A 25,216-nucleotide genomic window follows, 5' to 3' on the forward strand; every position below is an offset into this window, starting at 1 on the left:
CGGGGGCCGGCTGGGCGCACGGCACCCGGGATCCCCTCGCTGCGGGACACGTGAGTGCGCCCTGCGCGCGGGACCGGGCTAGGTGTGCCGGGAGGCCCAGGCCGAGCCGCGCGAGCTAGAGTGCCAGCGAGTTTGAAGTGTGGAAGTGGAAGTGTCCGGGAAGCCTCCGCGGCTACTGCAAGTGGCGCAGACCCGAGCTGGGGAGGGGACGGCAAGCCGCACCGCGCCTTGTCACGGCCCTGGGAAAACTCAGCCCCTACGTGTCCAAACCCCGCCGTTTGGGGGCAGGAGAGAGCGGACGCACGAGGGAGAGCGCGGCGGGGTCTTCAGTCGGACCCACAGGGCGGTTAGAGGCGGTCTCCACCTCTGAGTTCCATCCCAGGGAGGCGCGCCACAACCTCTGTTTCCAAATATTTCCAACAGACGCGCGCCCTTTTCTGGCAACCCTGCGTCCGCTCAGCGCGCGCTGCTCTAGGTATCCCTGGCGCTCTCGGGTGGTCACAGGAGGCGCAGCCAGGGAGGAATGGCCGGGTGACTACCTCTTTTACCCTTTTGTCCAAACAGAGCCTCGGCGTGCTCCCAGTACCGCTGAAGTTCCTCTCGCCAGCTGCACCCATGCTCCTGGCGCGGATGAATCCGCAGGTGCAGCCTGAGAACAACGGGGCGGACCCGGGGTCCGAGCAGCCCATGCGAGCGCGCAAAGCTGCGGACCTGCTGGTGGTGAAGGAGCGCAACGGCGTCCAGTGCCTCCTGGCGCCCCGCGGTGGCGACGCGCAGCCCCGGGAGACCTGGGGCAAGAAGATCGACTTCCTGCTGTCGGTGGTCGGCTTCGCGGTGGACCTGGCCAACGTGTGGCGTTTCCCCTACCTTTGCTACAAGAACGGCGGTGGTGAGCTGAGACCTGGGGCAAGAAGATCGACTTCCTGCTGTCGGTGGTCGGCTTCGCGGTGGACCTGGCTAACGTGTGGCGTTTCCCCTACCTTTGCTACAAGAACGGCGGCGGTGAGCGCCCGGTGGGGCCGGGGGCTTGGACTTGGGAGGCTACCTGTCCGCAGAGGTGGACGGGAGAGGAGCTGCGATTCACAGTAGAGGAGAACGAGGGGACACACGGGCAAGTCTGAGGCGCAGAAAGGGGCTGAACATGGCTCACAGAAAAAAAGGAGTGTAGTTCCCAGTGGAGGAGGGAAATTGAAGCATGACCTTGGACAGTGATAGGTGCATGGAAAGAAGGACAGAATCTGGGGCACCAGGTTGGGTAAGAAACCCCGACCTTTTGATGGTCTGCAGGAAGGGACGTGGAGATCTGGAGTGTTCCTGAAGGGGCACCAGAAGTGCGTGGGATGTGACCACCAGGCACACGATGACGCTAAATCCATCACTCTGAGGTTTGGGGCAGGGACCCCTGGGCCAGGAGGGAATAGAGGACTTGGGTTCCCTGAAGGCCCCTGGGGAGGCCCTGCACTGTTGGGGATAGAAACTCTGGAACAGAGACACACAAAGAGAAAGCCAGTATCAGAGAGAACGCCACTCATGTTAGCGGTTTTTTTGCTGGAGGGGTCTGTGTGCACAGCCTAGGTGGGATGGGGTGAGTAGATGCCAACAGCTGGCCTGGGCCTTGAAGTGGTAATCCTGGGTGGTTGGGGTGTAGTCTCTACCTCCTCAGGCCCTAGCCACATTGCAGAGTGAAGTGGGAGAGGGGCCTGGAGAAGACTCCAATGGGGCAGCCAGGTTCCCTCCTTCTCTTCTTGCTGGGTTACTCACCTGCTCTGCAATGAGAGCCTAGACATCACCCACAGCCCAGTCAAGGGGAGGATCAGGTAGAGGTCTGGGGGAAGCAGCCCAGGAGTCAGGATGCTGTGCCCTAAGGTCCTAGCTCCTCCCTGAGGTGCCCAAACCACCCCAGTCCTGCCACTTTTGCTGGGATGAGCTCAAGGGTACCCTACAGAGAGCCTGGGAAAATGACCTCTAGAGGAAGAAATGGGGTGGGGGTGGGGCAGCTCTAGAATCTCTATCCACTGGGCAGCCCTGCCTGGTAGTGGCTCTAGCTCAGGACTTAATAGAGGTCAGAGGGAAGGAGGATGAGGGTTTGGAGCTGGGTAAAGGGAAATCTCATGACCTTGTCCTACAGGGTCTAGGACTCGCAGCTCTTTGCTTCCATGTGTACTTTGGACACCTGCTTTGGGACAGGCAGTGCTTGATGTTTGTAAAGAAGTGGGCGGCGGGGCACCAAAGGGAGCAGGTGGCTCTGAGCGGAGGATGGTGCATGAGGAAGCATTTGGTTCTCCCTCTGGAAAGCTAACCCAAGGTTGGAGCGACAGATGAGGGTTTGTGTCCACGGTCTTCTGAGACAGGTCCGTCTTTGTCAGATGCTCTGAGACAAGGTAGCTGGGACAGCAGTCCTGAGCTTCAGGAGCATCTGGGGTCTGGGGCCTGATCCCTGGGACGCTCGCTACTCGGCAGGCTCAACACTTGTGCCTTTCCCCAGGGTGGCCGTGGGCAGAGAGAGAAAAGCAAGAAAAGGGAGACATCACCCAGAGGGGAGACTTTTCCACCTTTGGCTGCTGCAGCTTCTCAAGGGGTTCTAGGCAGCTTCAAGCATTCTGGCCCTTTGGCCCCAAGGAGGGAGAAACTATGGATTCAGTATATTTTTAGCAGGCAGGGAGATCGATGATGAATGGAAGACAGACAGAGAGTCTCAGGACATGCCATCAGCTTATCCTCAGCGACCATCTGAGGCTGCTTGTCCCTAGACAGTGGAAGGCTCTATCATTAATCAGCAGTGTTTATCTGGTTCCTCTTGGTGTGAGGCTCAGTGTGAGGCTCTGTGGGGTCACTTAGATGTATGAACCACCACTTCTGCCTGCCAGAAGCTTCAGTAACCCGAGGTCTTCATTTCATGATGCTATAAGTCCTTTCCATTGTCATATGTCTTTGTGGAACTAAAAGCACCCCAGAGGGTCAATTTGACATGTCAGCTAGATGGATATTCTAGGGCTTTCATTGACACTGTGTGCTTACTTGGCCATTGCTACCAAAGCAGACAGAGAGCATGTGCTGTAGCGGGGTGATAGGCCAGGTGTCTCAGACACGAAATGGAACAAATTTGTCACAGGTTCCAATTTTTAGGTGAAGCTGGCCAGAAGCTCCCTCTCCTTGGCTTGCTAGCCCTTTTTATAGCCCATCCCAAGCTGTTTGGTAATTTGTCTTTGTGGGTCTATCTCCCAAACAGGCTGGGTGACGTTGAGGGCAGAGACTGTGGCTTTTTCATCCCTGTATTTCTAATACCCAAGATAAGGCCTAGATCCTAGGGATGTGGTAGAAGGTACCCAACAAATTTCCACTGAATAAATGAATTAATGAAATTGTCCAAGTCCCCAGAGACCTACTGCCATATCCAGAAACAACAGAAGCACCCAGCAGTAACGAATAAAGCAAAAGCATGTGCTGGCTGGGGGCTGGCAGCCTCAACCTTAGGAGTCTTAGCCATGGAGTCCTGGGCTCTGTGCTAGCTGTGTGACTTCAGCAACTGTCCATTCTCAGTTTCCTCATCTGTCAAATGGAAATTAGGGCTCAGATTGTTGTTGTGAAGACCTTGGCTAAGTAAAGGTGGCTGCTTCTTTTTATTAACATTGTTATGATGAGGTATGAAACGGATGGGAGAGGTGACAAGTGCTCTAAAGTCCTGAGGAGGGGTTAGGAAAGACTCAGGAGGTGAGCTGTGGTTAGCATTGCTCTGTATGGGACGGCATGACAAGCCGTGGGAAGAGAGGAGATATTCCACCTTTGCACCTGGGGCAGGAATGTATGTGGAATCATCTCAGATAATCAGAGCACAGGCTGGCTGAAGTGCAAGCCAGGAGAGAAAGTTTGGAGAGGCAAGTTAGGGCTGGGCTGCGGAGGCCTTGAATGCCAGGCCAATGTTATACCAGTGAATTTCCATTTCTGGTTAGGATGTCCGCAGTTGGCATGGGAGAGCAGTACAGCCCCCATCTCAGAGTATGAAGATGCTCCTTTATTAACTTAACCCTCACCTCTCCAGGGGATGCTGAGCTGGCCCCCTCTGGGTCTTATCTTTGCTGAGACCTCCTGGCTTCTCCCTGTGGATCAGCTCTCATCCAGTAATTCTGAAGTCAGCCCCAGAGATGGGCAAGTGGGCAGGCAGGTATATCCTGCAATTGTAGAAGCAGTCAGAAGACCCGAGGTTGAATCTCAACTCTGTCACTCACTGTGTGACCTTGGGCATGGCACAGCCCCTCTCTGAGCCTCAAGTTCCCCACTGTGAGCTTAGATGACCCACCGAGATTCATCCCTCTCCAATGCCCTGGCTCAGGGCTATACACAAGCCAGGACTCACCCGCCCTATTATCTAATAATGCTCAGTGTGTGTGCTCTTCTGGTGCCAGTATTAACATCGTAACCTCTCCAAGTTCAACTATTGACGCTGGCCCAGACTGGAGGATGTTTAAAGTTGATGAGGATGCCAATAGTTTAGGCCCCTGGCTAATATTTTCTGAATGAATTACTGGGAAAGATCAGCTTGTCTGAACACTTTCCCAAAGGCTAGCTGCCGGGATGCATGGTTTGCAGGAGGCCTTGGAGGGGAAATCTACTCTCGGAAATTCAAAGGCTTTATTCAGAACCTTCTCAAACAACTAGTCTCAATAGGGAGGCAATGCCAGGCAGTGGGGCTGTTTCCAGGGTTCTAGGTTTTCCCTCTGCACCTGTGGTCTTGGTCTATGCTGGTCCCTAGAGAAGAGAGGGAAGATCAACTGGGTGCTCATGCCTGCCTCCCTGACACAGAGAAGCCACTGTGAATTATCCTTTGCACATGGCTGCTTCTGTTTGAGACACATCCCGTGGACAGCTCTGAGTTGTGCATTGTGGAGAAACTATGGCATTTAGGTTCAGACAGGCTCGGGTTTGAATCTGAGTCTGACATTTGCTAGAAATGTGGGCTTGGACAAGTCACTCTCCCTCTCTGATCTGAACCTCAGTTTCCTTGTGCAGAAAAGGAGAATAACTGCATAACCTTCCTCCAGGGTGGGATGACATCAGAGATAATATATGTAAGTACTTGAAACAGTGTCATTTAATAGAGGCTTGATAAATGTGGTTGTTACAATTGTTCAATAATATTGACTGCATGTTACATGCAGGAGTGGGTCAGGGGTCCTGATTCTGAAGAGAGCAGAGTTTATCCTAAGAGGAAATTGGTAAAGGGAAATGAGTCTGGAAAGTAGTCCCGCTTGTGTCTGGGGCCCTTGCTTGGTAGGAAGATCCAGGAATCAAGAGGAGGGCTTTGCTCCATATCCTGACAGCCTAACCTTGTCACACTGTAGATTCTTTACCTGGAAAATAGAGATTAACTTTTCTTCATGGATGTCCCATGAGATGCTGTGGTTCTGAGTTCCCAATGGACTTCCCTTCCTTCCCCAAGTAAGGTCAGGGTCTCAAGTACCTACAGCTCTTTGGGAACCCTCTTGGCCAAAATATTAGAGATTCTTGAGACCAACCTTCAGGTGGTAGCTGGTACAGAGGTCAAGAGTTTCAAAGTCAGTGCTCTCACATCTGGCCTGGCTGCAGGGGGTCATCTACACCCCGAGCTTGCTGAGCCTCACACTGATTGTTCAGCTCAGATGCACAATGAAACAGCCAGCTAGTGTGGCATTCCAGCTGACGAGTTTGTACGCCCTTTGCAGGAGTGAGGCACTCATCTGGGACCTTGATCTGGGGTGACCAGCGTGATTTGGCCTATTACTCCAAGCTGGCCAAAAGGATCTGGAGGGTCTAAATGTTACATTCTGCCCTGTGGTTCCAAACCCAACTGCCTGAGTAAGGATTAGGCTACAGCACAAGTAGAGAAAGGCCCCGAGGCTTTCATTAGCTGCATCTTCCATGTGAGTCACTGCTGAGATCCACTTATTTAACCAAAAAACATTTACTAAGTGGCTGTCATATTCCAGGAATATAGAGATAAGCAAAAGACAATCCCCGCCTTTAGGGGGCTCTTAGTCTACTGTAGATATCCTAATAATTAATGTTGTTTTAGATTCTGTTATTGGAGGCGTTTTATTCCAAATGAGGGAGGTGAGGACCTACTCTGTTCTTCCTGGGTCATATTGCCCACTATAATATAGTTCTGAGCATCCCAAACACTCACTAATTTTTTCCTCTTAAAGAGACCAGGATGGAGGAGATGGGAAACATCTTCCAGGAGCTTTTAATAAGGTCAGTTTTATTAGGAAAAATCAAGTGCAGATGCTCCAAAGTTGACAGCCACAGGAGAATTGTCACATCAGGAGGGGCAGCCCCAACACCAGTTTCCCTGAATTCCACTCCCATTGCCCTCCTAGAAGAGCTGGGTTTAATCCACCAGGGCAGTGGAAATGTCTCCTCACTGGGGTTGTCCCCATGTCTCAGAGCTAAGGCAAGAGGTCAGCTGGAGGGACCCAAGGTGAAAGTGAGGGGCCCTTGTTGGTCCAGAAAAGCCAGTTATCATCACTTTGTACAGAATTCTCTCTTATAACACCAGGAACTTATGTAAAGCCTTATGTAGATGCTCCTGGCTGGTCTCAGAGAAGTGCAGGGAAAGAAGTGAAGAGACCCCACTTGGGCTGAGGCTACAGGGACCCCAAATCCAGTGGCCAAGGCTCACACACAACAGTGAGGGCCCCAGGGAGGAGATCTGTCTTGAGGAGAAGCTACCAGTTGGCACCACACAGCTCAGCCATCTTACACCCAGCAGAGTCTGTGTTGCCAAACTTAGAATGATCTGGGCTTGGTGTATGATAGGAATGGAGTGTTTTCCTATAGAAATGGCCACAGGAAGCCAGCTACTTGGCTGGCAAAGACCCTGAGGGGCACTCTCTGTCTGACACCAAACGCACAAAGAATTGCTTTAGAGAAGACTGATTTGTTTTGTTCTCCGTGCCCCTGATGGACCTGAAGGATAGAATGAAGGCAGTAGGCGGAGGCTGCAGGGAGAGACTTAGGGAAGCAAAGCCAGCCTCACTGGCCAGGAGGAGGGTAGGCTGCCAGGCAGGCTGGGCGAATCCTCGCTGGTCCCATGGGGAGCTCTGAAGCTGGGATGGCCCCTGGGACTTGTCCGAAGTAGGGGTGACGGGGCTGGGACCGTATGCCCCAGTGTTGATCAGTCATCAGATGCCAGCTACTGTGGGAGGGGAATGTGACCTTGGGCAAGGGGCTCTCTTCAGTGCAGGGAATTCCTAAATGGCAGCTGAGGGCTGAGCACTGTCAGCGCAGGGGGAACAGGCCTTTCATCCTGAGGGGGATATGGGCAGTATGACCAGGAGCCCTTTTTGGTAGTGAGGCTGGCTGTGGCCTGGGGCATCCTTTGTCCCGCTCTTGCTCGTGGTCAGCCCTTTTGTTTGGACACAAAGGGAAGAAGCCAGCCTCACTTGGTACAGGGACATGAAGAGCCCAAGGGACTGCCTCCAAGCCCTGTACTGGTGACTCTCCAGCTGGCGTTCATGCCTGCACTCCAAGAAGAGCCCAGCCACCCTCAGCCACACGGGTGAGGCTTTACTAGCTGTTTCAAGTTGACAAAGGTGCTTCACATCTGCTCTTGTGTGTGCGGACAGGACGTGAATCCCATTTCCAGAGCCCCCACAAAATGCACCATCCTTCATCTCCAATACCTCTAATTATCACCGCAAACCAGTGACATGGTATTATTGTCCTCACTTACAAAGGTGGAGCTAAGGTTCAGAGAGGGTACATCGACCCAAGGTCACATAGACATAAATAGCAGGACTGGGGGATCCAGGATCGTCCTTAGATCCAGGCAAGGGGGCCTGCCTTAGGGCCTGTGCTTTAGAGAGCACACTTCTGCCCTCCTCTTACCAGGGCCAGGGCCAAGCGGACCTACCCACCCAGAACACTGCCCCCCAATACGCACATGCCACATTCCAGGTACCCGGACTCTGGAATTCCCTGCCCAAACAGCTCCAAGTCCCCTTCCAGGCCTGCTGGGGCTTCTCGCTTGTTTCCCTCTATCATTCATAATGTAGACTGAGCTGCAGGCATGCACAGCCCCAGGCCCGAGGGGAGGCTGGGGTCTGCTGCCTGCAGGGGCTGTGGATGGAGCATAGACACGAGGGGGGAAGAGTCCATGTGTGTGTGCACAAGGCCTCTCACGTGGCTGGATGGAGCTGTGTGGGAAAGAAGGGGCAGGGCAAACGGGCCTCCCTGTGCCGCCACATTCCAACCCATAACTCTAAGAGCTGAGGATTCCAAACTTGAACTTCGTAATAGAACCATTACTGAGGTCTCTTTGTGAAAGTAGGAAGACAGATCATGTTTTATTTCAAAGTTGTGGCTCTTTTTGTCATCTTTAAATGTCGACATGAGGCCGGTAGACCTCCACCTGAGCTCCTGTCCCAGCCCTGCAAGTGTTGGGGTCTGCTGCAGGCAGCCCTGTATCCTGACTGATGTCTTGCCCTCTCTTGCACTCTATGTACCATGCCTTTAGGGTGTTGGAAGAGGGGGACAAATCTGGCCACTCCAGGCATGGACCAAGGTTTTCTTGTGATTTTCGTGAAAGCCATAGGTGGTGATGGTCCATAGCTGAGCCACGGGCACCAAGGGAACAGTTTTGCGGATTTTTACTTCTTGGATATAGTCCTATTAGTGTGTGGCCAGAATTCAGTTTGAGGAATCCTGCCCTGAGCACACTGGGCAGCTGGTCCTATCACACCTCAGAGGACCCTCCTCTCCTTCCTGCAGCCCCTCCCTGACTACACTCCCTCCACCCCCTCCCACAGGCTTCCTCTCTCTCTTCCTGAGGTCTTCCTCACCTGCTGGGGGCTGCACCAGCACATCCCACTCTGAACTTAGTGACCACAGGGCTTCTCTTCCTGAGGACTTGGCATTTGCACAGAGGATCCCAGAACCCCTCTGAGACCAGAGGGGTCTTCTCTAATGGTAGGATGTCTGGCAGTGTAAATTGGACTGGAAGAGGTGGGACAAATGCTTTCCTTACTAAATTTATCCAAAGGCCACTGGTCAGAGTCCCTTTCACAGTTGCAGTTCTTTTCCTTGTATAGTTATGTGTGCGTGTTGATGTGCAGAAGGAGGTGTGTTCCTTTGTGTGGTATGCACAGGTGTGCATTTGTGTACATACATCTGGTTTTGGAGACTCCCAGGAGCTGAGCCCCATGAGGTATGCCCAGCCTGTATTTTTCCAGGTCTGCCCCCACCTTCCCAGCACCTACAGAGCCAGAGCATTGCAGAGCCAAGACAGGATTCTGAGCTGTGACACCTGAGACTCCCAGGCCCTGTGTAAGGCTTGTGGCAGCTAGTACTGCCACATGTGGAGATGTAGCGGGGCCATGCGAATGTAGCAGTTATAGGCCTTGCAGGGCAGTCACTTCTAGGAGATTTGCCACCAGCCTCAGTTTCCAAGGAGCTGCCGCAGGACTGTTTATAAAAGAGGCATCCTCCACTGACTTCTGTCACCCCTGCAACCCCTTCTGACTCTTCAGCCCTGCCCTGGTTTCTTTCTGCCAGGGTGCTTGAGCCAGCTAGCCAGCTAGCTGGTTGATGTCCTCTCATGGAATAAGGCACTGGCCACTGGGCAGCTTTTTTTTTTTTTTTCTGACCAGTAAGGGGAGCGCAACCCTCAGCATGGTGTTGTCTGCACCATGCTCAGCCAGTGAGTGCACCGGCCATCTCCATACAGGACCCAAACCCGCAGCCTTGGCACTACCAGCGCCACACTCTCCCGAGTGAGCCACGGGGCCGGCCCCACTGGGCAGCTTTCTGATTTTCATTCATGCTCAGCCATTTCGCCATCATTGAGACTCCTGGATCAGTTTTCACCTGGCCTACATCAAACACCCTCATGGAGAAGAGCCGCGGGCTCCAGCAGATCTGCCATTGTCCCTTCTGCTGTCCCTTTGCTGTGACTACCAGCTAGCAGAGAGGATATGAATCTCAAACTGGGCAACTTACCTACCTGTTAGCAGTGCCACCCAGAGGTTTAGAGCCAAGAAACTGGCCAAAGCGAGGCACCTGGTTAATTGGCTGTTGTTACACGTTCCCTTCCTTGGCCATGTAGGAAAGAACATCAAGTTGCCAGTGGCAAACCACAGTGCCAAGATTTGAGCTGTGGCTCCTGGCTTTTTCCTCCCCGCTGTTCTCTTGGGCCACTGACTTCAGTCTTCAGGCCTATTAAACAGTGTAATACGTCCTACCCCTGTGGCCCCTCCACCCCGATCCAGGCTCCCAAGGGGAGTAGCAGTCCGCTATAAGGCAGAGTGGGGCTCAGACAGATCCAGGTTTGAAGCCAGGCTTCATACTTACTAGTTTGGACAAGCCACTTGAACTTTCTAAGCCTCGGTTTCCTCATCTGTGAAATGGTATTAGCGGTGATTATCTCTCAGGGGTCATTTTAAATGAATAATTATGTAAAAACTTGTGCGTGGCTTGGCATATAACAGGTGCTTAAAAAATAGCACTTGTTACTTTCTGCACCCCACTGCCTGTCTCCATTCACCACCATTACCGTCAGTTGTAGACAGGCCTGGTTTCAGGTGCCAGGTCAGCTCTCTCTATGTTTGAGAGAGAGAAGGGCAGAGATTGAAAGCAAGAAATGAGGAGGGGGAGAAAGGTTGTTACATGGCCATTTCAGAGAAGTCCAGCCTGGAGCAGGGACTGGAGTGTAGGCCCAGCCTGTGACCAACAGACCAGGTTTCTCAGCTGGTCCCTGATCCACAGTTTCACAACCACCCACCCTGACCCTTATTCAGACTTATAATCTTCATCTAGACTGGAGTGTTCTAGAATCTTCAGGGTGTGTTGGGAACAACTATGGAGCTCTGGACCCGGGCAGACCTGGCCCTAAATCCCAGATCCATCACTTACAAGCTGGGTGAGCTTGGTCAAGTCACTTAATTTCTCCAAGCCTCAATTTCCTCCTCTGGAAAATGGGTGTAGCAAATGCTGCCTCAGAGGGTTTCTAGGTTGTATAAATGGAATCACAGATGTCCATTGCTCAGTACCCTGCTTGATACGTAGGAGGCAATCATGTCCTACTGGTCCGTCTCCTGCTCAGAGGGGACTGGGTGTGTCTTGCAGCGTCGGGGGCCCCCACTTCATGCTGCAGAGCCCTGAGCTTCCTGAGAAAAAGCCCCGAGAAGAAAGTGGAGACTGACAGTCTGAGCAGCTGAGTGGGTTTGACCCTGGATACCATGTGACTCTGCCACAGTTCTTTGCTAGTTTGGAGCCTCAGTTTCCACATCTGTAAAATGGAGATAGAAGTATTCTTTGCATGTTAAGGTTGTTGTAACAATCGAGTGAGGCATCACATGGAAAGTGCCTGGAACACAGTAGGGAGCAGCAAGTGTGAGCTGCTGGTATCTGTTGTTAATATTGCTGATGTTACCATCCTTAAGTGTTTCTCATTTTCCTTGCTTTCCTGGTGTGGGTGGGTCAGAGAGTATTTGGTTTCCAAGGTTACTGCATCTCAGCCAAAGGCCAATGGCAGGAGGAGTCTGGATCTGGCCTGGCCACCTCTGGCCGCATCTGGAAAGGAGCTGGCATTTTGCTTTGGTCACGCGTGCAGCCTGGGCTGACGTGGTGAATAACCCCATGAGTCACTTTGCACACAGCGTCAGAGCCTGCTAAGCTCACCCCAGGCGGCCAGCGCATATCGAGAATTGTCTCTGGAACTCAGATGTATCTAATTCCACCAGGAATTCTCCCAGAGATTTGTTGCTGTTCATTGCTAGGAGCCCCCTTGAGTTTCTGAAATACTCTGAGTGGGCATTTTCCCTTGTCAGGGGCTTGAATCTCTGTCCCCTTCACTCCAGCATTTACCTTCAGCTGACTACAGCAGGGTGAGCCGCACAGGTTGGAAGACCTGAGTGCATTCCCTGCTTCCCTCGCTTACCAGCCGCACAAGCAGGAACAATCCGACTCCCTTCTCTGCCCCCAGTTTGCCCCCAGGGGACACAATGACTCTGCTTATTACATCTGCGGGCTGTTGTGAGACTCAGAAGAATCCAGTGAGATCATGTGTGGAAAAGCCACGTGCAACCATAAAATGATATCAATATAAGCAAAATTAGAAATCTAGTCATATGTAACTTGAGGCAGTGTCTCTCCCTTTCTCGTATCAACTTTCTTGCCTGTAAAAGGAAGGGCTTGGGTTAGACTGGCATTCCCCAGAGTGATGACTCATGAAAGGAACAGTTCTTTGTTTGAATAAATTTGGTAAAGGCTACACCTGTGACCCTCTTTTGGTGCTTCATAGAGTGTACTTGTGTATCAAAGCCTAGGAGAAGCCTGAAAGAAACAAAACTGTTTAGCTTTGCTTAACCCAGATTTTACTAATTTGACCACAGACCCTCATCATGATGATGACGATGATTACTACTACTGTAGTTACTATTATGTTATAATTATCTGTATTAATTGCTCTGTGTAACTCCACTTACCTGCCACAGAACATTCCTTGGGAAATGGCCAGGTGAGCAGAAGAATGGGGTTCCTGCAGCTCCGGTGGACACAGATCCAAGCACTCTGAGGAGCAGGGGTCTAAGGGGTCACACTCTACCTCTGTGTCCTCCAGGTGCCTTCCTGATCCCGTACACCCTGTTCCTCATCATCGCTGGGATGCCTCTGTTTTACATGGAGCTGGCTCTGGGGCAGTACAATCGGGAAGGGGCAGCCACGGTGTGGAAGATCTGCCCATTCTTCAAAGGTAAAGAAGGGCTCAGGGGGAGTCAAGCATTGTTCAAAAAGGCTTCCCTCTTGCCCCCAGGGAATCTGCTCCAAAGGTGAGATCTGAGATATACCAACTCTCTTGTAGGATTCACAGATACTGACAAGGTCGAGTGTCCACCATACACATTTATGCAGAGAGCATTTAGTGTGTCAGGAATAGCATTAGCATAGAAAGTCTGGAAACCTGGGTTCTAGTCCAGGCTCTACCAGCTGAGTGACCAGAAACAGTCTGCTTTCCTATATGGGAAATTCTTATAGAAGTGTCAGAAGTACCAAGCACATACACCACTATCCTCCTGCCTTATTTTCTCATGGCAGACATGACAAATTGATCATGGATCTTTTTTGAGCTCAGCCAGAAAGCTGCCTCCTGATCCTTAATACAGCAGCCACAACTAATTGATTGCAGCTGGGATATAAGATGAAGTCTACTTACATTTGGGGCTAAGAGCACATCTGCAAAAAGTAGCCGTAACAACTGCTGTTCCTTGGCCCCTATACAGATGGGAGAGGAGCATGGAGCAAGAGTTAGTGTCTCCCAAGCACTGGTTAGAGAAGGGCCCAGGTGACAGTGAGGACCAGTGTGACTCCCATGAGCCTCTTCTCAGCTGGCATGTGTCTCCTCAGTACCTTCTGTTTACTCAGACCTACAGAAGATACAGGCTGGTATGAGTCTTATAAGACATGTGTATTTGTGAGTATTTTTTTTGTTTAATTTCCAGGAATCCAGCTCAAACCTGCTTTATGTAAAAGGAATTTATTGGTTTATATTACAATAAAGTCCAGGGGTTCATGATCTAGGTGCTTGAATAATGTTGTCTGGAATCTCTCTCTCTTTCTCTGTCTCAGGTCTGACTTTTTTCTATGTTAGCATCAGTCTCAGGTTCATTCTTCTCAAGTGCTAACAAAGATGGCCATAAGCAATACCAGGTTTAAATCCTACCAATTTTAACAGTGACCAAAAGCAAAAAGGAAACAAATAAATAAGAAACACTTATATATATATATTCATGGCTTTATTAAAGGTCCCAGAGGAAACTTTCATTGGTTTGACTTGAGTCATATGTCCATCTGTGATCTGTTCACTGTGGCTGTGGGGAAGCAGCACTCTGACTGGCCAGCCCTGTATCATGTGCCCACAGCTAGATCAAGGAGGCATCACCCAAGACTCACAGGCTAAGAATTGCTTAAGGCTAATCCCCTAAAGCAATGCTGGGCAGGATAAAAATATGTCTACTCTAGGCAAAAGCCAGAGAAGCAGCCCTAAAAGAGCCTCTGATACATTCAGGAACGGGATATTGGCACACAAAGCAGGAGGTTGAGATTAGGATTCAGAGAACACACTGGGCTGATCAGGGAGTGCTCGGTCAGGGTTCCCCCAGGAACCAAACTTGAGACAAGGATTTAAGTGTGAGGAGTTAATTTGGGAGAAGATCCCAGGAAGCACTAGGGTGTGTCATCAAGTCAGTTCCACCATGAGCAGGGAGCTCAATCCTACTGGGGGTGAATGTGAAACATGCCTCCACGTTATTCTGCCCAAGTGGTGAGGGAGTTGGAACACTTATATGCCAACACCCACATGGCTGCTCCCTGGGGGACATTAAGGCCACCTGCTCAATATGTGGGGACAGGGGCTCCAGTGGCAAGAGAAAGCCCTCAGGCAAAGGGATGGTGGGTGCCTACAGAATATGAGTGGGGCTCTGACAATCTGCTACAGAAAAAGAGGTGGGCTTAGGGTTGGGAAGTGCAGTGGTTGAAACCAGCTCCCCAGGAGAGGTGGTGCTGGGGCTGGGGCTGGGCCTGGGGAAGCCCCTGCCTGAGCCCTCTATCCCTGCCCAGGAGTTGGCTACGCTGTGATCCTCATCGCCCTCTATGTTGGCTTCTACTACAACGTCATCATTGCCTGGTCACTCTACTACCTCTTCTGCTCCTTCACCCTCAACCTGCCCTGGACTGACTGTGGCCATGCCTGGAACAGCCCCAACTGCACCGACCCCAAGCTCCTCAATGGCTCCGTGCTGGGCAACCACACCAAGTACTCCAAGTACAAGTTCACACCGGCTGCAGAGTTTTATGAGTAAGTCATTGATCCCTCATCAAGGGCCTACTGAGTCCTGTGCTGGGCAGACTATGAGCCAAACACTAAGGAAACCACGAAAGAGAAAGGGACAGTCAGCCTTTGTAGCAGTGACTGAGCGGCCATCACAGGCCTGACACTGGGGTAGGAGCTGAGGATACAGCTCTGGATAAGGCAGTTGGAGGAGCTCATGTTCTGGGGCAGGAGAGTGGAGGTGGGCAGGAAATATACCAGGAAACAGCTACAGAAGCAAGAACGTTTTAGAGACTGTGTATGCTCTTTAGGAAATCAAAAGTATTTTGGAGAGTATAGTTGCCCTTAGGAACTAAAACCAGGTATGTGGGAGAAATGGATTGTGCATGGAGAAGGAACTTTAGCTCAGGTGGTCAGGCTCTCTCTGAGGAGGTGGAGTGGGTCCTGATGAAGTCAGCTAAAGGAACACCTGGGGGCTCAGCCAGCAGGCAGTGGGGCTGCAGTGTGAACCCGAGTCCATCTGATCCTGAAGCTGTCATCTGATCCACCTGTGCTGCTGTTTCTCTGGGGCTTCCTTGGGGGAAAGTAGTCACAGCTTGTGAGAGAAATGTATGGAAAGCAGCTCAGGTATGTGCAGGTTGGGGAAATTATTTGGACCATGTGTATGTGAGAGGCATTGACTGGTGGTGGAAGAAGGCAGGACATTGTTTAAAAATACTAACTTCTTGTGATGAAATAATTTTATACACAGAAAAGTACAGTCTGGGGCCGACCCCGTGGCTCACTCGGGAGAGTGCGGTGCTAGGAGCGCCGAGACCACGGGTTCGAATCCTATATAGGGATGGCCGGTGCGCTCACTGGCTGAGCACGGTGCGGGTGACACCAAGCCAAGGGTTACGATCCCCTTACCAGTCACAAAAAAAAAAAAAAGTAAGAAAAGTACAGTCTGGGGCCGACCCCGTGGCTCACTCGGGAGAGTGCGGTGCTAGGAGCGCCGAGACCACGGGTTCGAATCCTATATAGGGATGGCCGGTGCGCTCACTGGCTGAGCACGGTGCGGGTGACACCAAGCCAAGGGTTACGATCCCCTTACCAGTCACAAAAAAAAAAAAAAGTAAGAAAAGTACAGTCTGTATACCCTTCACCCAGCTTTCCCTAAGGTTGACACCTTACATAACCATGGTACAATTCTTGACATCAGAAAATAATATTGATATACTACTAGCTAATCTATGACAGAATTTATTTGAATTTCACCAGTTTTCTCACTGTTTTCCTTTTCTGGTATTTTGCTGTCACATCTCCTTAGTCTTCTGTGATCTGTGAGAGTTCTTTGGTTTTCCTTGAACTTCATGACATTGACACTTTTGAAGAGTACTGGCCAGTTATTCTTTGAAATATGTCTCAATTGGATTTGTGTGTTGTTTTCTCTTGGCTAGATTGGGGTTATGCATTCTTGGCAAGAATAACATAGAGATGTTGATGTGTCCTTTTCAGTGCATCTAATGGGACATGACATCAACCTGTCTTATTACTTGTGATGTTAACCTTGAACACCTGGTAAAGGTGGAGCCTGCCAGCTTCCTCCTGTGCAGAGAAAGTATTTTGTAATTAATAAGTGTCTTTTGGGAAGATACTTTGAGGCTATGTAAATATCTTGTTTCTCATCATACTTTTGCTTACACTTCTTAGCATCCTTTGATGATTTTTGCAAGCAAGAATTATTCCTATAGTTTTTGTCTAATTGTGATTTTCTATTTCTACCATTTCCTCCAGATGAATCCATTGGAATTCTTCTGTAAAGAAGAGTTGTCCCTTCTCATTCATTTACTTATTAGTTTATACATGCATTCATTCACTTATTCATTTATAACAGTATGGGCTCATGGATATTTATTTTATTCTGTGGTTTTCATCCTTAACCATCATTAATTAGTTCATTGCTCCCTTGAATCCTCTCAACCTCTACTCCATCCTTTTCTGCCCTTGAGGAGGGTGCTGGCCAACTTGTTTTTAGCCACTTAATTTAAAATGTTTGCATGGTCTTTTCTTCAGAATGTAGTATCTATTGTCCTTATCCCTCAGATGTGGGTCCCATTTTAGCAATTCCCACGTGAGTGTTAGCAGTTAAACAGGAAGCACATGGTACAAGCCGTGGGGCAGGACAGATAAATCCCCAGCCTCAAGGTACACAGTTTAGGGAAGAGTTCCCCAGACTTTTCCGCAAAGGACTAGGGAGTAGATATTTTGGGCTTTGCCAGCCACATGTGTCCCTGTTGCATATTCTTCTTTGTTTTATTTTACACTTTAAAAAGGTCAAAACCATTCTTAGCTCACAAGCCAAACCTAAACAGGTCACAGCCCAGATTTGGCCCAAGAACTGTGGTTTGCTGATTCCTGGTCTAGGGCGAGGTTTCCCAATAAAACTTCTGCCATGATAGAAATGTTCTATGTCTGTGCAGTCCAATGCAGTAGTCATTTTGCCGCATGTGGTTACCAAACAATTAAAATGTGGCCAGTGTGACTGAGGAGCTGAATTTTTAAATTTTATTTAATTTTAATTCATTTACCTTTAAATAGACACATGTGGCCAGTGGCTACTTACGTTGGACAGCACAGGTCTAAAGTGTAAAAAAAGACAAATTTACAAATAACGAAACTTTGGGATCACTCTCTTTCAGTGCTATGGATTCCTTAAACAAAGATCCTGGGAATGAATGCTGATTATCCAGAGACTGGGGCTATCCCAGGGCCGTTTCCATCCCTGACACCTTGAGTACAGCAGGGCAAAGGAGATTTGGTTTGGTTAAAAGTGACCTCTGGAAAGTCTGCCACTTCTGGGGCTCAGGGAAATCAGTGTTCTCTGAAGCTAGGAACTACCCTCAATGAGCCATCACAGAGAATTTGCTAAGGGTCCTGTTCCTGCACATCCCCCTGCCTCCATCTGTGATGCCTATGGACTTCCATCAGGCATGTACAAAATTCTGTGTTTGGGAATTTTTCCAGATCAGAATCCATAGTGGTCATTAAATTCTCAAATACCCCTACAGCCCCCCAACACTGCTGTTACTTAAAGCAAGCATCTTCTGTCAGTAACAGCACCATCCCTGTCCCTCTCACCATTACAACATAAACAGCTAACCACTTACCATGTGTATCAGGTTTTCTGCTAACCTCTTTGTATGTATTATCTCAATTTAAGCCTCACACCAACCTAATGAGGTTTCTGTAACTCTTAACTTCATTGCGCACATGAGGCAGCTTCATTTTACAGATGAGACAGCCAAGCCCACAACCACACGGATAGTACTGCACAGAGCTCCGGTTCCGGTCCAGACCCAGGCAGCTTGCACTTGAAGCTCCTGAGAGTGAGCGCTTGCTGACATTTTGCAACCTAGGAGCCTAACTCCTCACCCTAGCCCCAGCCTTGCCAGGCAGGGCAACTCCAGAGCCTGCACCCTTAACTTCTGAGTTATATTGGATTCTAGCCGTTATGCATGCTGTTTTATTCAGAAATATTGTCATAGTCACAACTCACATTTCTCTGGCTTGAATTGTGTCCCAACCATCCTGTAAAGTGCCTTCTCTATACTATCTTTTTTTTTTTTTTTCCTTTTTGTCTTTTTTCGTGACCGGCAACGGATCGCAACCCTCAGTGTCGTGCCCGTACCGGACCGGGGACCGGCAATGGGATCGCAAACCTCGGTGCTGTGCCCGCACCTCGCTCAGCCAGTGAGCGGGAACCGGTCTGTACGTGGGATCCGAACCCTCGGCGGGAGCGCCACCATGCTCCCAAGCGGCGCACTGTAGCAGTGCGCCACCGGGCCGGCCCTATACTATCTTTTAATCCCGACCATTGTGGTCCAAAATTATTCTTTTGTGAATGAGAAAATAGGCACAAAGCAGTAAGTGACTCGTCCAAAGTCATACACTTTTGAAGTGACATCTGAAATGGGTTTGAACCCAGGCAATCTGGCTATAAAGCGAAGCTCTTAGTTCAGTGGTTCTAAACCTTGGCTGGAGAGTCACCTGAAGAGCTTTAAAACATACTGATGCCTGGATCCTATGTCCAGAGATTCTGACTTCATTGGTCTGGGTGCAGCCAGGGGGTTTTTATTAACAGCTTCTCCCCTGATTCTAATATCCAGCCAATGCTGAGAGTCTCTGTTTTAGCCACTGTACTCTCCTGTCTCAGAGCAAGATTCCTACTGGGGTCAGGCTGACTCTCTACAATCTCATATCAGGGAAAATCCAGGGCCTCCTTCACTTTTCTTCTGAGGAGAGTGGCCTCAGAAAATCCCCGAACTGCTGGAGAGCTTGTGGGTGGAGGTTTTCAACCTAACTATTTTATGAGTGTGGTTTGGATGGGAGACAGTAAAGAACAGTAGAGCAGAGGGTGCTCCTGATACATGGAATTGGTTGCAAATTTTACCCCTTGTCCACATGAAGGAAGAAAAGCATGATTTTTCTTTTTGCTCTTGGCAAACCTTGTCCTTGTAAATTAAAATGGAAAATGATAGCCCTGTGTCTAGTCTAGTTAGTATTTGATTCTTCCTCTGACGTCTTAATGACGCCCCAGCAGAGACACCCAGCAGGAGGGAGAAATGAGTTGGGTTTTGAGATCCTGGTTACTTTAATTACAATCTTAAACTTCCTGCAGGCTCAGCTGTGAGCAGAATGTGGTGGAAGAAAATGACGCTCTTGTGCATGGAGCTGAAGGGGCTTGAGAGCTGAAGTGGGGGAGACAGAATGCAGGGCTGGTTCCAGCAGCTTTCTGCCCTAAAGACCTCCCCTCTTCTCCTCCACTCCCTAAACCCCTCTCTCCCACCTCCCCACCACCGCAAACCTTCATAGCTACCCTGAGCATCTCTTCACATCAAATCGCATTTAATCTTCACAGTTCATGGAGGTGAAAATCATTCCCATTTTACAGAAAAGAAAGTGGAGGCTTGGGTTTTAGGTAGGTGGCAGAGCTGGGATCTGAATGCAGGTTGTTTGATTCAAGATTTTCAGTCCCTGTACAGGCCTCTACCCTGTCTTTCTCCTCTGCCCTGTGGAGGCTCCAGTGGGCGTATGTTTGGAATAGGAGCACAGAGGTCTCCGCAGGTAGATAGGAGCCCTTTTCATGCATCCTTCTCACCTCAAGCCCACCTCTCTGTGCTTCACCGTGTAGAGCACTAAGTCGTGGGCTGCCTCTGGATTATTTTTGATGGTATATGACCCTTTTGTCTAAGTGTTTCTGCCTTAGAACTGTCACCCCAACTCAGTCTGGGAACCCAGCAAGTGGAACTTTTAGTGCCAACTCTGAGGAGATGAGATAATTTTTTTCTCTTTCCCCAAGCCTCCTGGCCAATTCTGTTACCAACTTGTACTCATTTAAGCTGATGGACTGAACAGTTATTTAAGGGAACAAAAATGCTATTCTCCCCAGGCTTCGGGTCTGAAACCAAACAGCCCCATGGCTAAGAGAAACTGCAAACCTCAGTGGCTTTATCTGTGAAAGGGAACTTTGGTGAGCATGTGCCCGGTGGTTGAAAACTTCTACCCCTTGTCAGTTCCTAGTGAGGAAGAGAAGTCTCCCTCCTCCTGAATACTAACCCTCTGCTTAAATGTCAAGCAAGATATTGAGCCATTTTGGCTGGTGGACTTTGGAACACCTGGACAGTATGCTTAACCGTGATTCATTTTCATTGAACTCTGGAAAACTAAAATAAACCCAAGTTACTTGTACTAACCCCCAAGGCTTGGGCCTGCTGGGGAGAGGAGGGCTGAATTCTCATTCCTTTTCTTGGGAATAAACTTGGGAGTCCAGGTCTTTTCACTGATGAAATATCTAGACAATTACTACAACCCTGAAAGTGACTTCAACGCACATAGAGTCAGCAGGCCTGTTGGGGGCATTTCTTTTCATCTGTTTGGACACTAGCAGCATGTGAGCAAGTTTCAGGGCAAACATAGTTGATTCGGTGCCGTGTGTGTGTGTGTGTGTGTGTGTGTGTGTGTGTGTGTGTGTGTGTGTGTGTGATTTTATAGTCAAATCATCAAATCAGCCAAATTTTGATTGACACCATTCAGCACTTGGCCCCTAAAGCAATGGGAAGAAACAGAATTAAGCATCAAGTGGGTCAGTACCTGGTCTGGTTCTCTGTCCTTTTAGATTTGCCCAGCCCCATCCCCTCTCTCCTTTCTCTCTCAGGACATAGAAGAGGGGTCTAAGTCAGGGGATCATCTCTGAGTTGAGACTAGCAAGATGAGAAGAAGTTTGCCAGGCAGACAAATTGGGCTGGGAAGTGTGTTCCAGGTGGAAGGAACAGAAGGTCCCAAGGCTCAGGGCCATGAGGCATCCTGTGACAGGAAAATGACAAGTGCCTTGATGTCGCCAGGAGCGAAAGGCAGGGTGCTGCGAGGCAGGGATGAACTTGGAGCGGGTGGACCACGAAAGGCTTCAGATTCTGAAAGGCTCACATTGTCATCCTCTGGACCGGATTTCACAACCTCCACACTTTGGACATTTGGGGGGGTCAGTTCTTTGTTGGGGTATGGGCTCTGGCCTGTGCATTGTGGATGTTTAGCAGTGTCCCTGGCCTCTACCCTCAAGATACCAGCAGCAACCTCCTCCCCTCCGGATGCAACCACCAAAGATGTCTCCAGACATTGCCAAGTGTCCCCAGGGAAGGCAGGGGGCAAAACTGTTTCCAGTGAGAACCACTGTTTTAGGTGATAAGGAGCTTCTGAGTGACAAGGCTAGAACAGTATGTCAGATCGATGTTTCTACACTAGCACAGACAGTGGATTTAAGGAGGCTGACAGGAGGCAGAGAGACCAGGGCTGGGGGGAGGTGGGGGGACATGTATGATAGTCCTGGAGGGAGAGAATGTAGGTCTGGCCTGGAATGGGGCCAGCGTGGGTGGCGGTGGGGAGCAGACCAAGAGACAGGATTAGGAGGGGCCAGACGTGGCAAATGACTGCAGGGGGATGATGACGCAGATGAGTAGTTTAAGGCCACAATAGCTGCAGGGATGGGCTGTCCTGGGGAGGGAGCGTGGGTCTTTCTGTGCCTTGACCACCCACACAATTCTGCTCAGTCATTCGCATGTGCTCACATACCCCCGTCCCATCTCTCCCTTGATCACACCTGGGCACCTCCTGTTAACTCACCCTGGTCAGCAGAGAGGAACCCAGCCACCCCCTCCAGGGAGCCCACCCAGCTGACTGAGTCTCCTGGGCATTCCTTAGCTCCTTTGCCGATGCCTGCTGCTCCCTGAAGCCTGGGACTCGCTCATAATGATAGTTATAATTACCATTTGGCGAGCATTTCCTGGGTTCAAGGCATTGTCTCATATTCTGTAGTTTAATCCTCATCAGAGCCTTTTACTGAATAGGAAAGGGCTCAGAGATGGGGATGTTTACGTTAGCTAGTGTCTCTTTGCCTGTGAGCCCCATGTGAGCTGGAGCCCTTGCCTGCTGGTCCATAACCATGTTACCTGCCCCCAGCACACTGGCTGGCTCAGCACAGAGGTGCAGAAAGGGTTCAGGTCACACAGGAGCTGGTGGCAGGGTCAGGATGGGAGCCCAGATTTGTTTGGCCCTAGAGCCTGGATAACTCCTGTGCCACATTCTTCTATTTCCTTCACAGTCTTGCCCGTAATAGACATCTATTTTGAACAGATGAATAAATAAATGAGTGAATGAAACATGCGCAGTTCAGTGGTTGCCTCCGGTCTTCCATCTGCCCAGAGACAGATGTTAACTCCTACCCAATGATAAGCTGAATTAGTTTCCACCCTTGCGGTATACGTTTTTCTCACAATCTTGCAATCTTTCGTACCACTTCCAGTAAGCACAGCCATGTGCCCATGATTCTGGGGACTCATCTGAAGACCCAGGCTTTCAAAATATTTAGAAGCCTTCTTCTTATGAGCCTCTTTGAGCCTTCTTTTTCTCAGGGGCATAAAGCCAACATTTTATTTTTCCAGGAAAGTAAAGACAGTTTCTAGAAGGTTCAAGTTGATCAAAAGGAAGCCTATAATTTGGGTGGGCCTCTTGTTCAGTGGATCTCAGCTTCAGCTACCCATTAGAATCACCTGGGGAACTTAAAAGATAGTGGTGCTCAGGCCCCATTTCTGCAAGAGTTCTAATTTAATTGGTTGGGAGTGGGGCCCAGAGATCAGTAATTTTTAAAATCTTCCCAGAAGATTCTAAAGTTGAGAACCCTGGTCTTGTTGATAGGCCTCAAACTACGTTCCTCCTACCCCATAGTTCTCCTTTTGGGGGAGGGGTGGGGGAAGAGGAAGGGGAGGGAGAGAAAGAAACAGACTTATATGGAAAGCAGACAGTCGACTGTCTTACCCATTCCAGGTGTGTAAAATTTAGCCATCCACGTGTCCTTTTGGATTAAAGCACCACTCCAGGGAAGGACAATATATTAAGCTATTGTTTGCTTCTAACACTTTAGTATGAATTTATTTATCAGCTACTTTCTGAATGGACCCCCAGCTGAGAGCAAATGCCTATGGAATGAGACACAGGGAAGTTAAGTTTCTGTATGAGAAATGTGTGGTTGCCTCAGGCAGTATGAAAGAACTGGACCAAAGGGTTAGGACTTTACCATAAGGGCAGGAGGTGTTGCTAAGAGAAGAGGTGAGTGTACAGGAGACTGGCTCTCTTTCCTTCCTAGTTCTCCTTGGGATAGTCCCGGGATCTCATTTTTTATATAGAAGGTAAATGATCAGGTTTAGCAAGAAATGTGGGAAGCATTTGTCTATTCCTAATCCAGCAATCTCCCTGTGAGCTAACAGGTCTTGACTGCCAGTCCTGGGCTTAGCACTGGGGAGCCAAGAATGGTTAGACCTCCTCCTCTTCCTAGGAGAGTCTTGTGCACAATCAGCCCTGACATTGCAGGAGCATGCTCTGCTGGCAAGTAAGCCAAGAGTCACAGGAACTGAAAGGGTTGAAAGATTTGTATCGGGGTGATCAGAGAGGCCTCCTGGAGGAGGTGGCGTTGGAGCTGGGCCTTGAAGGGCATCGGGCAGTTGGTGCACAAGGAAGACTAGATCAGAGAGGCCTCCTGGAGGAGGTGGCGTTGGAGCTGGGCCTTGAAGGGCATCGGGCAGTTTGCAACTGCAGCCTCTGAGTGTGAGGCACAGAGGAAGACTAGGCAGAGATTCGTTCTGGGGGCCCTTGCAGCTTCCTCAACCCTCCCAACACCTGTTACGCTTTATTGTGATTTCCCATTCAATGCTGCCTCCCCTTGCTAGAATATAAGCCCCCCAAGGCAGGGACTGTGTGGGAGCAGTTCCCTGCATGTGTCTGAGGCCTGGATGGGCTGGCTCACAGCAGGCCTCTGAGGATCGAGTGATTCAGGTGCAGAGCAAATACCACACCAGCTGTTCCCAGTCCTGCTTGCTTTGTCTTCAAAGGGTGTGGATTTGGTGAGGGAACCTCCCTACCCTGGGATTCACTCTACTGTCTCATCAATTGGTCTTATTTAATCTTTGGTTAGATTCTAATGGGCTTTGATTAGATTTTAATTAGGTCATTTAATTTGTAATCTTCTTTACCATTCCTTCTCTGTAGGTTGTATGAGGGACCCCAATATTTGCACGCCTTTGGAATGTTCATTCTGTTTGTTTGTTTTCCTTAGTTAAATAAAACCACTTTTTATTGAAGGCTAACATTATTACAAAGAAGTGAATATCACCAAGTGACAGCTCAGTGAATGTCACAAACTGCACGCAGCCATGTAACCAGCACCCAGATCAGGAAACAGAGCATGTGAACATCTCAGCAGTCCCCACCGTGTCCCCCCCATCAGTAACCCTTACCCCCACCCCCATTGTACCCCCTCTGACTTCTAACCCCTTAGGTTAGTTTTGCTTGTTCTTGATCTTTATATGAATGGAATCAGACAGAAAGTACACTTTTGGCTTTGACTTTTTTCTCATATGAGAAAGCCTTCAAAAGGTTTGAGGGGCCGGCGTGGTGGCACACTGGAGAGTGTGCCACTTGGGAGCGCGGCGGCGCTCCCACCGAGGGTTTGGATCCCATGTGGAGACCGGTTCCGCTCACTGGCTAAGCGCGGTGCGGGCGCAACACCGAGGGTTGTGATCCCATTGCCGGTCTCCAGTACAGGCGCGACACCAAGGGTTGCGATCCCGTTACTGGTCAGTAAAAAAGACAAAAAAAAAAGGAAAAAAAAAAAAAAGGTTTGAGGAGAATAGAATTAAAAGATAATATGAATCTTTCCATGAACTTTTTGAAGTATCCTCATGGCATTATGTGTGAGAGATTTACCCATGTGGAGTTAGTTTCGTATAATACTCTGTTATATGAATAATTATCTGTTCTATTATTGATGTATATTTAAGTATTTTGTAAGTCGGGGTTATTATGAATAATGCTGCTATGAACATTCTAGAA

General features: G+C 49.6%; 1 protein-coding gene across 2 annotated transcripts in view; it reads left to right on the forward strand.

The window, feature by feature from the left end:
- Positions 1-22: 22 nt before the first annotated feature.
- The window catches only part of SLC6A2 (solute carrier family 6 (neurotransmitter transporter), member 2), a 48,246-nt gene continuing 23,052 nt past the window's right edge, over positions 23-25,216 (forward strand). The window contains exons 1-4 of one of the 2 annotated variants that reach the window (XM_008593464.1): positions 23-50; positions 565-889; positions 12,593-12,724; positions 14,587-14,824. In XM_008593464.1, coding sequence (XP_008591686.1) covers positions 616-889; positions 12,593-12,724; positions 14,587-14,824 — 644 coding nt within the window. In that variant the 5' untranslated portion in view covers positions 23-50; positions 565-615. Of the gene's footprint in view, positions 51-564; positions 890-12,592; positions 12,725-14,586; positions 14,825-25,216 lie in introns of those variants that run through there. The other variant, XM_008593463.1, reaches the window with a different exon arrangement.

This window comes from Galeopterus variegatus, unplaced genomic scaffold, assembly GCF_000696425.1.
Source record: "Galeopterus variegatus unplaced genomic scaffold, G_variegatus-3.0.2 Scaffold9189, whole genome shotgun sequence".
Taxonomy (NCBI): domain Eukaryota; kingdom Metazoa; phylum Chordata; class Mammalia; order Dermoptera; family Cynocephalidae; genus Galeopterus; species Galeopterus variegatus.